The following is a 13,130-nucleotide window of genomic DNA, read 5'->3' as shown; positions in this document are numbered from 1 at the left end:
AGTCCTAATTAAACAGTGTCTTGAGTACTGCCCTAACAATCTGTGCATCAGATCTGGATGCTAAATCAAGAGAAAGCAATGTTTAGTAAATGTGTGTATAGAACTCCCTGTTTCAGCTCTGCAGATTTCAATAATAGAAATATGTCTAAGTCATGCTAAAGAACCTGCCTTAGCCCTAGTGGAATGTGTACTAAACTTTACAGGAAGAGGGACAGAGGCTTTGTGGCTCTCCTTAATACACAGTCTAACCCATTAGGGAAGCATTGAGATGAAATAGGCTAGCCCTTACTATTCTCTCTGTAAAATATAAAGAGATCTAGGGACTACCTAAAGAGAATGCCTCTGACCTTTTAGCATCTAGGATATAGAGTTCTGACTCACTTAAATGCACAAGGTCTGGAAAGGATACTGATAGACTAATGAAGGAAGTGAATACTATGAAGGAAGGCTGAAAGAATTGGGTTTGTTTAGTTTGGAAAAGAGAAGACTGAGAGGGGACATGATAGCAGTTTTCAGGTATCTAAAAGGGTGTCATAAGGAGGTGAGAGAAAACTTGTTCATCTTAGCCTCTAAGGATAGAACAAGAAGCAATGGGCTTAAACTGCAGCAAGGGAGGTTTAGATTGGACATTAGGAAAAAGTTCCTAACTGTCAGGGTGGTTAAACATTGGAATAAACTGCCTAGGGAGGTTGTGGAATCTCCATCTCTGGAGATATTTAAGAGTAGGTTAGATAAATGTCTATCAGGGATGGTCTAGACAGTATTTGGTCCTGCCATGAGGGCAGGGGACTGGACTCGATGACCTCTCGAGGTCCCTTCCAGTCCTAGAGTCTATGAATCTATAATTATTCACTTAAGATTTAAATCAGTTATTACGCTGGGAAGAAATTTAGGATGTGTGTGGAGGATCACTTTGTCCTTGTGGAACACTGTGAATGGTGGAGACACCATTGAGGTTTGCAGTTTGCTTATACTTCTGGTAGCTATTGTCGCTATAACAAATACTGTCTTGACTGACAGGTGAAACAGTGAACACTCATTCATTGGTTCAAAGGATGGTCTCATAAAGTTGAGTAAGGACTAGATTAAAATCCCATGATGGTGGGGGAGTTTCTTGTCTGGTGGATAGATGTTCACTGTACCCTTCATAAATCTCTTAACTGAGTCATGGATAAATTCGGTCTGCTGTTCACTGGAAGGCTGAAATGGCAACTAAGTGACTTTCAGCAAGGATACCGATAGATTGAACAGCTTCTGGTGTAGCAAGTATTCAAGTATGGACTGAATTAATGCTGATGATGAAGATATGTTTTTATCTGATGCCCAAAAGACAATTCTTATCCACTGGAGGTCATAGCACTTATGAATAGATTGCTTTCTGGAGTTTAGTAGCATGCGTTGCATGCCTGATGAACAAGCATTTCTCGACCATGCTGTTAAAGAATAGAGACTGTGGGTCTGAGTGCAAGCTCTGGCTCACCTCCTGAGAATAGACCTGTGGTAAAGTCACAGGGAGAGAACCATATCCTCACCTGGAGATGTAAGGGTCTGGAAGCCACTGCTGCCTGGCCCATGTTGGAGCAATAAGAATTACCATGAAACTGTAGTATTTATCTTTTGTACTTCTCTTTGGATTAGAGAAAATGGGAAATAGGGACAAAGTGTAGAGGAGGCCCATTCCCCAGCCGGATAGGAATGTATTTGAAATGGACAGGCTGCCTACTCCTGCTCTCGAGCAGAACCTCAGGTATTTGGTATTGTGTGTCTCATTGCCAACATCTGTTTCTGCCACTGATGGGTTTAGAGACCATTCCTGTAGCTTTCCCCCTCTCTGTCAGCTGACTGACCAAGCTAATGTCCTTTTCCACTAGGTGAAGTACTATCGGGTAAATGCTGTCATGGATGCATCAGTCCTAGAGTACTTTAACTTCCTTGCACTACTGTGTGGAATGAGTTCCTCCTTGTTTGTTCATATAAAACACAGCCATCATTTTGTCAGTGACTACTTGACTACTTTGCTTTAAGTGAAGCAGAAAGAATTTGAGACCTAGATGGATTGCCCTCATCTCCAATACATAGATATGGAGTCATTATTCAAAGTGGTTCCAACAACAATGAGTTGTTAGGCCACTGAAGTGCACTCCCCATCCCAGGTTGGACACACTTGACGTAACAGTTATTGATGAGGATGGAGGAACAAATGCCACAGCTATTTAGCACACTGTGACTACCAGGTAAGAGATGGGAACACCTCTTTTGGGACAATTAGCTTTATATAAATGTTCTTTGAATTTGGCAGGTAATTTTTGCCAGCCAATGCTAAAGAGGTTTCATTCTGAAATGAGCATAAAGAGTCATGTATGTCTGAGGCTATAAGAAACAATATTATTGTTTGTTTGGGATTCTTTCACAGTTTCATAATAGCAAACTGAATGTTCAGGAGTCCTTCTTCTAGGAAAGGGCTCTTCCTGACTGGCCATCCAAAATCATCCCAACTTAGGGGATTTTCTGAGTAGGAAGGTGTGATTTCTTCCAAGTTATTCCCAGTCATAGATTCTCAAAAAGTACATATGTACAGTCCATGCAGGGATTCCTACAATGAAGCCTTTATGAGCCAGTCATCTCAAAAGCACTGCCATGAAAGAAAGGCATTTTGTAAATACCCGGAGGGCAGCAGAAGGGGCGAATGGGAGGACCTTGCACTGGTAACAATCTTCCCTGCCCAAGAAATGAATATATTATTAATATGAAGGTCTGATCAATATATGGAAGTATGCATCTTTCCAACTGAGCGCTCCAAATTAATCTTAGGTGGAAAGGAAAGGAGACATGGGTACAAGCATCACCATGTGGAACCTGAACTTCCTGATGAACGAGTTGAGTTGTCTCAAATCCAGGATGGGCTGCAAGTCCCCCATCTCTCTTCAGGATCAGAAAGTAGCTGGAGTAAAATCCCTTGCCTCTGACTTCCTTTGGTAGCTCCTCAGTGGCCTGTGAACCTCTGATTTTAGTAGGCTCTCATAAGGGGGGTCCTTGAATTGAGAGAGACGAGGAGGGTTGGGTGGAGGGATGGAACCAAAACATATTGCGTAATCCTCTTACACTATTTCTAGGATCCACTTGTCCTTAGTGATGGTTTCCTAGTAGTTAAAAGAGTGGAAGAGTCAGTTTCCAGAAGGCAGGCAGGGGTAGAAGGCCACACACCACCCCCCCACCTGAGCACCGGTGGCACACCCGGGCTGCCCCCCCATACCAGGGCACCTGTGGCATTCCCGGAGCCCCCCCTCTAGAGCACTGGGAGTGAAGTTTAATACCTTTGTGGTCTATTGTATTAAAATGCAACTGTTTGTGTGTTATTGTGAGCCAGGTATAGTACATATATCCATGGGAAGGGTGAATCTAGCTCCTCTAGGAACTGAGAACAGTGGGGAGTGATTAGTCAATGTCACTCAAGTTGTAACATCTCCAGAGAAGCACTCCCCTTCCCTGCTGGAGATGTTTGCACAAACCAGTTGTGAGGTTATCTGATTAAAGTATGACCATGCAAACCATTGTTGCTACCATTGTTATATAACGGCAGCGAATCTTATACAAAGTGTGACACATGGCCAGAAAGGGTTAAGCAGCTTGCAGGCTCAATAACCCAAAGTCAACCTTTAATGTCACGTTAGAAGAGTATGCGAATGGTAATTAGGGCCGTTCCATGGTAGACAGGCTAGAATTTTGAAATGCAAACCTATATTGTTAGAAATTAGAGGTGATACTAATTGTATGTGTGTACTCATATCTTGTTAAATGATAGCCATGTAAACAGACAGTTCCTGTCTGTCACTAGAGCTGTTGATTCAGATATCAAAAGGGAATATTAATATTTAAATGAATCTTGGGTGAAATAATGTCATTGTCTATATGTCTCTTTAAAGTTTGTGATAAACTGCTTAATGGATGAATTATTTTATGTTAATCCATGCAGTTAATTACCGGTGAGGTTTGGGAAACAGAAGGTTACATCAAAAGCCTATTGTTCACCCTGGACTGTATGGTCAAGGGGCTGCTAGAAAAATGTATAAAAAGACCCTTGGGTCCTGATCCTTTTTATCTCAGATCTGCTTGATGCTTCATGCAGGGGAAACTTAAACCCAAGATTGAGATCTCCAGTCCTAACCTGGAATCACCCTGAATATAAACATTGGACTATAACCTATGAACTAATTCTGAAAGAACTCTTTGCAACTACAAAGCTCACCATCTCCGCTATGAATCTGAATCTCAAGAATTGTACTTATGTCTGTATGTATACTGATCTTTTAACCAATACTCTCTCTTTTCTTTTTTAATAAATTTTAGTTTAGTTATTAAGAATTGTCTGTAAGCGTGTATTTGGGTAAGATCTGGAATATTCATTAACCAGTGAGGTAATGTGTCCAATCCTTTGGAATTGGTAGAACTTTTTTATATTATGAATAAGATTTTCAGTAATCCTCATCATATTTGACTTGGGTGTCTGGGTGGAGACCTAAGGCTGGGTTGCTTTATGGAAACTGTGTTGCTGGCTTCTGGGTAACCAATGAGGTATTATAGAAGCTGTTTTGTGCTGGCTTGGTAAATCTAAGTATTGGAATATCCACCAGCTTTGGGGATTGTCTGCCCCATTCTTTGCAGTTCACCCTGAGTAACCTCAGCTGGCTCCCCTGGGACTCCGGTCACACCAGTTAAAACTGGATTCTTCAGGGACCAATAGACAAAGAAAGGATTTTTGAATACAACGCCTACTGGTTAACTGACTCATGGCCTTCTTTCTGATAAAGCAAATGGATAGGACCGCCGGTCCACAGACGGCCCCAATCCTTAGGGAAGAATTGGAAGCACTTTGGCCTACTGAGGCCCCATAAGACAGTGTTCTTGTTCTGAGCAGAAGGTGTTATGAACTGAAAGCCACAGGAAAACTCCTGGATGGGTTGGAAGGACTGTTCACCTGCCAGAGCCCTTCTTGGAGTTGGGGTGATCTCTGATAAGCTTATTACCATGCAAGTAGCTTCCTTTATTGTTTTTAATATGTTTTCATTATATTGCTTTTACTTTTAGGTATAAAATGTGCTTGCTTAGAAAGCGCTGTGTGATAGATTAACCCCTCAGGTAATCACACTGTTAACCATCTCTGAAGAGAAGGCAAAAGAAGCCTGCTTAGGCAGCCTGCCTTTTGCTGGGGATATCACAGGGAACTATTCAGCCTGGAAATACCCCAGTCAGAAGGCAAGAGACTTGTGTCTTTGTCCAAGAGGCAATGGCTGGGCAGCTGGAAGCACAGAATGGGTGCCCTTGCTGGACCACAGAGGGAGAACACAGGTGCAGTTGCCCTGGACTGTGGCATATATGGTGGCAGAATGTGCAGGGATCTGTAAGAGTGTGAACTGCATAAGTGCCAACATCAGTGAAGCAAGTACCTGAAGTGGGGAAAGCATAGAGAAAAGACTCAATAGTCTTTTTGGGAAAGGAACAGCAAAAAGAGAGATGACAAGATGAATTATAAACAGCTGAAGAAAAATCAGCTGTCTGGGCTATTCAGGGGAAGGCAACTCAACACTGAGGATCAGACTAGAACACAGCTAGTTAATTTGCTGAATTCTAATGACCAGAAGCAGAATAATGGGTTAGGTCTGCAGGGAACTTCCAGCAGGTGAGAAAAATCTGGGAATCTACCCCTAGAGAGAAACAGGGAAGAGACTGAGAGTGGCAGCAGCTATGTACTATGAAGGCAAAGTACACCCCTGCAACAGGAGTTGTAGATAGCTCAACAACTAGAGCAGGAGAGGCTGCAGCTGAAGAGGGACAGAGTGTATCTGGAAATCCAACAGCTTTCAGACTGGGAGCAGCAGCATAAGTAAAAGAAGAGAAAGAGAACCAGTGCCAGTATGAGAAGCGCCAACATCAATATGAGAGAGAAGAAAAGCAGAAGTAGTGCTAGTATGAGGAGAAACAGAAAGACAAGGAACATCAATATCAGCTCGAGATGGAGAAACTGTGCCTTCAAATCCTTAATCCAGTAGGTAAAGCCATACCTCCTGTACCTCTCCTAGTGGGTGGCATAGACTCCAAATTACTCAGAATCATAGAATCATAGAAGATTAGGATTGGAAGAGACCTCAGGAGTCATCTAGTCCAACCCCCTGCTCAAAGCAGGACCCACACCAACTAAATCACCCCAGCCAGGGCTTTGTCAAGCCGAGCCTTAAAAACCTCTAAGGATGGAGATTCCACCACCTCCCTAGGTAACCCATTCCAGTGCTTCACCACCCTCCTAGTGAAATAGTGTTTCCTAATATCTAACCTAGCCCTCCCACACTGCAACTTGAGACCATTGCTCTTTGTTCCATCATCTGCGACCACTGAGAACAGCTGAGCTCCATCCTCTTTGGAACCCCCCTTCAGGTAGTTGAAGGCTGCTATCAAATCCCCCCTCACTCTTCTCTTCTGCAAACTATACAAGCCCAGTTCCCTGAGCTTCTCCTCGTAAGTCATGTGCCCCAACCCCCAGATAATTTTCATTGCCCTCTGCTGGACTCTCCAATTTGTCCACATCCTTTCATCCTTCCTCACTTTAGGGAGGGGGATGACATGGATATATTTCTTATTGCTTTCGAAATGGGGTGTGAACTGAATAAGGTGGGGAAGGAGGACATGGTACAGTAGCTGACTCTAGTACTGTCTGGGACAAAGGTCTTGGACATTTTCACCTTTATGGGAAGGGAGGATTACAAAGATTAAAATAATTGTAAACAAGCTTTTGTGACAAAGTTTAAACTGACTCTTCGTATGCATAGGAGAAGGTTTCAGGAAATTCAGAAAAGAAAGGGATGTGACCTATGCTGAGGTTTCAACTCTAATTAGGAGTTCTGTAAGGAAATGGGGAACTGGTTGAGGGTCAAAATGGTCGATGAGTCCTACGAATTAATGGATATAAAAGTTCTATAAACTCCGCCACCCTGAACTGAAATCAAACAAAAATCCTAGAGATATCACTATAGCTGTGAAAATGGCAGACCATTATGTGGATAATCCTCAGTTTGATAGAAAACCTAACAGGCATGGAATGGGATCAGAGTCCAGGGACTGGGCCTAAACTGAGACCCAAACCCAGTGGGGAGGGAAACCGATGGGGAAAAGCGGTGTGCCATATATGGCCAGCAGAGTCACTTTATTTGGAATTGCCCAGGTTGCTCACTGAGTCCCACATACAGTGCTAGAAATGTCAGCTGAACATCAACCTCACAGAATTATCTGTGTGACTGAGAGAGGGAGGGAGGGAATCACATAACATTATAGGCCATCAGCAGACAGGCTAACACTGAACCATTTACACCCCAATCCTTTGCCTACAAGTCATGCTGCACCCTCCTGGGTGCAGATCCATGGCATAGCCACAGGGAGTGGAAGATGGTAATGTGACAGCGTACCCCATAAGGCTTTATGGGTGGGTGTTTACAAATGTATGTATGATATAACTGAAATATGTTTTGTGCTGCCTGTGACATGGTCTACTATATCTATTAATCCTTTGTACATATATACCATTTTCTACTTGAGGTTAAGAATATGGGCTGTATGCTTGCTTGATTTCTAAGTAAGCTTGGTGAGGCATTTGGTCAGCTTCTTTAGGAAGGAATTTGCCAGGTTAAGTACCTGATCGGGAAACACTTGGGGAACAGTGCATCTTGAAATGCTCCAATCCACATAAAAAGTCTTCCTGGAGACATGCAAGATACCATGTGGACAATGGCGTCGGCCTGTAAAGACTGAGTCGTGCAGGGGCATGTGACTTGCCCAGGTGACTCCAAAACTCCATCTTGGAGCTGGACTTTGCATAGGAGGGAGGAGGGGGGGGTCTCCTCCCACAAGAGAGAGTCTATTTAAACCTGGGGGAGACCCCTCCATTTTGTCTTCAGCTGGCTAAAGAAGGAGCCTCTCCACCCCCCCAGGATGCTTGACGGGAACTGAAACAAAAGACAGTAACTACAGGGGTTGTGAGAGATTGCTGGACCCAGGCTAAAGGGAGATTAGCCTGTGAAAGGGAGCATTCTGGAACTGGTGAGGAACTTATCTGTATTTAGTTTGATTAGGCATAGATTTGCGCATTTTATTTTATTTTGCTTGTGACTTACTTTGTTCTGTCTGTTACTACTTGGAACCACTTAAATCCTACTGTTTGTATTTAATAAAATCACTTTTTATTTAGTAATTTACTCAGAGTATGTATTAATACCTGGGGGAGCAAACAACTGTGCATATCTCTCTATCTGTGTTATAGAGGGCGAACAATTTATGAGTTTGCCCTGCATAAGCTTTATGCAGGGTAAAACGGATTTATCTGGGTTTAGACCCCATTGGGAGTTGGGCATCTGAGTGCTAAAGACAAGCACACTCCTGTGAGCTGTTTTTGGGTAAACTTGCAGTTTTGGGACAAGTGATTCAGACCCTTGGTCTGTGTTGGAGTCAGACAAGAGTGTCTGACTCAGCAAGACTGGGTGCTGGAGTCCTGAGCTGGCAGGGAAAACAGAAGCAGGGGTAGTCTTGGCACATCAGGTGGCAGCTCCCAAGGGGGTTTCTGTGATCCAACCCGTCACAGGTAATCAATGGGGAGACATTCACTAGATGGAGAGATACTAGAACTAAGATAGTGATAGGTTTCAGAGTGGTAGCCGTGTTAGTCTTAGCCCACGAAAGCTTATGCTCAAATAAATTTGTTAGTCTCTAAGGTGCGACACGTACTCATCGTTCTTAGAACTAAGATGACAGTTAAGCCCCATGTTGTGAAACACATGAAACGCTGCCAGGATGTGTAATGTGGGTTCAAGTTCCTGGTATAAAAGCCTTCACTCTACATAAAGATTTCTGTACAGACCCAGGAAGAGTCTGGGATGCTGGTTGCAGGTATATTGTAACATATTCCATATTCTTTGCTTTTGGGGAATGATATTGTGGTTTCAAAGCAGAAAAGATAAAGCAGGTCTCCTCTGTTAGTCCCAGAGTGGCAAGAGATTGTTTTAGAGTGGTAGCCGTGTTAGTCTGTATCAGCAAAAAGAATGAGGAGTAACACAAGAGATTGTGTTAGCCAAAATGCTAATGGGATAGCTGACAGGGATGGATCTCCGCGATCCGCATCCAAGAGGAATCAAGTTACTTTCTCAGTGTAGGCAAACAAATACCTGAGCAGCAGGATTGATAAGACCTACTGACTTGAAGTGGAATTCTCTAGGTCCTAAAACCTAGATCAGGGAAATAAGCTCTCTGCCTACTATTACCAGGCACTCAGGGGAAGTACAGAGCATGGTGAATGCAGTATTTCCATCCAAAAGTAGGGACACTGTGGCAGCTGTGGTGTACTGCAAAAACTATGACATCCACCCTAGGATGGGAAATGCCCAAGTAGGGTGTAAGACATCTGTTTGGGAGATGACAAAGGTAACTGTTGCCAGGAAGGAGGGGAGACTTTTTCCTGCAATCATTGACTGCCTGATGGTCTGTAAAAATGTAATAGACCCTGAGCAAAGTGGGAGAAGGAATTTTGTTCACCTTGATTCAGCCTGTGGGGAACATTAGGCCACCCCCGTAGGGTGGGGGGAACAATGCTCCTCCCCCTTCCTCCAAAGAAGCAGGGGTTAGGCTGTTGAAGTCCCCGGGCAGGTGGGGGGAAAACCTATGGGGAGGTGGGACAGAGAAAAGAATCTGGCAATGGCAGAGGTTTGAAAAACTCTCCCTCGCCTGATTCTTCTGCTGTTAAAAGCAGCACATGGTTGAGAGTTGCTTCACAAGGATCCAGTCGTGATATATTTCTCCCTATGGCCCAAAGAATTGCTTCTTGTAACACCTCCAGGTGAGGAAGCAACCAACCACTTGAATGACAAAGGGACATTATACACACTCTCTAGTAACTGAATGGTATAAGTGGGAGCACTAGGTCTCAAGTGTACAAGCAACAGGGAGTAACGGGAAAGAAGAGCCATATGAAAGCTCAGCCGCACAGGTTCTTAAGATAGAAAATATGCTGGATGGTTATCAGATGACTCTGTATGGATTTCTGACTGGTGTATGCTGACTTACTAGCAGAATGTTTATTATCTGAATAGTTGAAATGGGAAATTATGAAAGGTAACAGCAGAAATGCCTCCAGGAAATAAACCTGTCCAGGCACTAAGTCTATCAGTTTCTTTAAACAGCTCCAAGGGTTGCACCCTAGCACACGGTTTGCAGTGTCACTCACTCAAATTAGGCCAAGCCACCCCTCTGTCACGATGGATAGGTGGCCAGACCAAACCTGAGTGGCGCTGAGACCCCATGTTTCGGGAGTGAGGAGTCATGCCCAGCCCTGTGGGACAGGAGCCACCATTGCAGGCTTACTTTCCAACCCCCATATTCCCTGCGGCTTCTCCTGCACACCAGTTTTAGGGTTGCGGTGCAGGCGGAGGGTGCATTATATATATACACATATATAATGGTGGATTGCAAAAAAAGACAAAATACAGCTGGTGGGTCACCTTAGTTAAAAAAAGTTAGGGAACCATTGGATTAGAATCTCAAAAATTAATGTTGGGTTCAAATATTTATTCTTAAAAGAATGTAATTAATTAATTTTAAATTAATTCTTTTCCGTTTACTGCAGAGATTTGTTCTGAAAGGGGTAAATTTAGCTAATTTGGGTAAAGTATCTCTCAGATGATATGTTTATATATGTGGTGGGGACAGTGGGAACAAGTGGGACAATTTCTGATGAAAACTTTCTTATAACAGTACAGATTACCAGATTTTGGAAGTTACAGATTAATATTACTTTTCTCAGCAGTTTTAACTGTGATAGTGCTTGCAAAGGTAGATACGATCAACAATTTGTAGCCAATAATGCTGAATAAAATAAAATTCAGTCAGAAAAAATACTTTAACTTTAAGAACATTCTTACCTCCCCATTTTCTACAACAGCCATTGAGCACATCTGTCCACAAGCTATATTAACAGCTATCTTATTTTGTAGGCAGCTGGTAACTCTTCGAGGAATTGGCTGATTAGCTGTTGAACCAGATCCAACCTGTCCTGAATTATTATAACCCCATGCATACACCTGTTATAAAAGAGTCATTAACAGATAAGACTGTAACATGGATATTTGATTAAAGTAATAAGTTATATAAACTGCACATATTAAAAAAATACATTCTAAACATATGTGGATTACAGGACTACAGCAATTATTTTCTGTGCATCTAGGAAAGACACAGAAATGTTTGTTTCCTTTTTTATTTTCTTCCAGAAATCTGTCACTCCTTTCAACTCTAATTTCTAATGCTCGACTAGTTAAAAAAACAAGAAGAAATCCCTCCCTACTATCAAAGATTATGCATCCTGTGGGGTATACTTGTGATTCTTTGTCTACAGAGTTACTGGAAGAAAACAAAATAAGTATACTTGTGATTCTTTGTCTACAGAGTAACTGGAAGAAAACAAAATAGGTATACTTGTGATTCTTTGTCTACAGAGTTACTGAAAGAAAACAAAATAGGACAAGTAATTGGACACCAACAATATCTCAGAGTGTAACAGAACAATACTTTGTACCTCAATGGGTTTACATATTTAACTATGGTGATCCTTCCACATATGCACAGAGTTTAATTTACTGCCAAATTTAATGGTGTGAACAAATTTTTCACAGCAGGGCATAATGGGAGAGGTCACAGATATTTTTAGCCAGCCTTTGCAATACCAAGTGCTGTTCTTTCATTAGGATCAGCTATCCCATAAGCAACTTCCTGCAATTGTAGGTGGACAAACATTGATAAACCTCAGATCTTCCCATTATTATTAAATACTTATATCACAGCAGCACCTAGAGGACAGCCAGGCCAGGTCCCATTGTGCTAGGTATTGTATGTTTTTCTGTTTCCAGCATCCTATATAAATTCCATATAAAGGAAAAGGCAGTTTATGCAGATTTATGCTATTCTCACCTCTCCATCAGATGTTAACACCATGGAATGGTGGGAGCCACAGGCGACTTCAATTACTTTCTTGTTTACCAAGTTAGTAGAGACTTGACAGGGAACTAAACCATGATTTGTTGTACCATTGCCCAGTTGACTATAAGCATTATGGCCCCATGTGTACACTTCTCCTTCTATAATAAAAGTGTGAAAAATCAACTTTAAAACATCTACTTATCTAATGACGATGCATCACAAGATGACAGAAAATGAAAAAGTCAAGTTCAACAATGGTGCACACTTCCTATCTAAGGGCTGGTCTACACTGCCGCGCTAGTTCGGCGGCTGGGGATGGAAGTTCCGAGTTCGATTTATCGCGTCTGGTCTGGACGCGATAAATCGAACCAGGAAGTGATCCCCGTCGACTGCGGTACTCCAGCTCAACGAGAGGAGTACCGCGGAGTCGACGGGGAGCCTGCCTGCCGCGTGTGGACCGCGTCTGAACCGCGGTAAGTTCGAAGTAAGGTATGTCGAATTCAGCTACGTTATTCACGTAGCTGAATTTGCGTACCTTACTTCGACTTGGGGGGTAAGTGTAGACCAAGCCTAAGTATTTATATGCCCCTTAGGCTATTAGTCCCCTGTACACAAGAATGCTATTATTCCCCCAGTGTTCAATAAATGTCTAAAAGGGGAATACCAAGAGAATCACATTAAAAAAAAGTGATAGGAGATAGTGTGGTCCAGACGAGAGGACATAGGAATGGGAGTCAGATGAGACCTGAATTCTATTCCTAGCTCTGCCACTTCTGGCCCTGGTCAAGTAATTTGTCTCTGTGCCTTGGTTTTCTCATCAAAACCAGAATAATGATACTTTCCATTCTTTGTAAAGTACTTTGAGTTCCTCAGATGACACTGTCATTATTTATTAATAAATACTAATTAATAATATATTAATTATTAGTAGTAGTAGTATTCTTGAAATATGCCATCTCCACTTTGTATCCTTGAAAAGTATATTTTGAAGTGTTTTAGGAGCCATAGCATCCTATCAGAAAGGTTAAACAAATGTTTGATGTACCACTTCATCAGATATCTATTTTGATATGAACTAGAGAATAATTATTAATCCTTCCACAGAATCTATACCTTTGCATTTT

At 42.4% G+C, this 13,130-nt stretch overlaps 1 protein-coding gene across 5 annotated transcripts in view; it reads right to left on the bottom strand.

The window, feature by feature from the left end:
* The window catches only part of RCBTB2 (RCC1 and BTB domain containing protein 2), a 70,235-nt gene that overhangs the window by 35,416 nt on the left and 21,689 nt on the right, over positions 1-13,130 (bottom strand). For 4 of the 5 annotated variants that reach the window (XR_003369770.2, XM_026651605.2, XM_026650850.2 and 1 more), the window contains 2 exons: positions 11,998-12,164; positions 10,953-11,111 (listed from right to left, as the gene is read on the bottom strand). Coding sequence is in view for 4 of the 5 variants with exons in the window: in XM_026651605.2 (XP_026507390.1) it covers positions 10,953-11,111; positions 11,998-12,164 (326 nt within the window). In the remaining variant the exon portion in view is untranslated. Of the gene's footprint in view, positions 1-2,846; positions 2,872-10,952; positions 11,112-11,997; positions 12,165-13,130 lie in introns of those variants that run through there. The other variant, XM_024218838.2, reaches the window with a different exon arrangement.

Source organism: Terrapene carolina, unplaced genomic scaffold (genome assembly GCF_002925995.2).
Source record: "Terrapene carolina triunguis isolate 2854851 unplaced genomic scaffold, T_m_triunguis-2.0 Scaffold16, whole genome shotgun sequence".
Taxonomy (NCBI): Eukaryota; Metazoa; Chordata; order Testudines; family Emydidae; genus Terrapene; species Terrapene triunguis.
The sequence above is the reverse complement of the archived record's forward strand: the minus strand, read 5'-3'. Positions and strand labels throughout refer to the sequence as shown.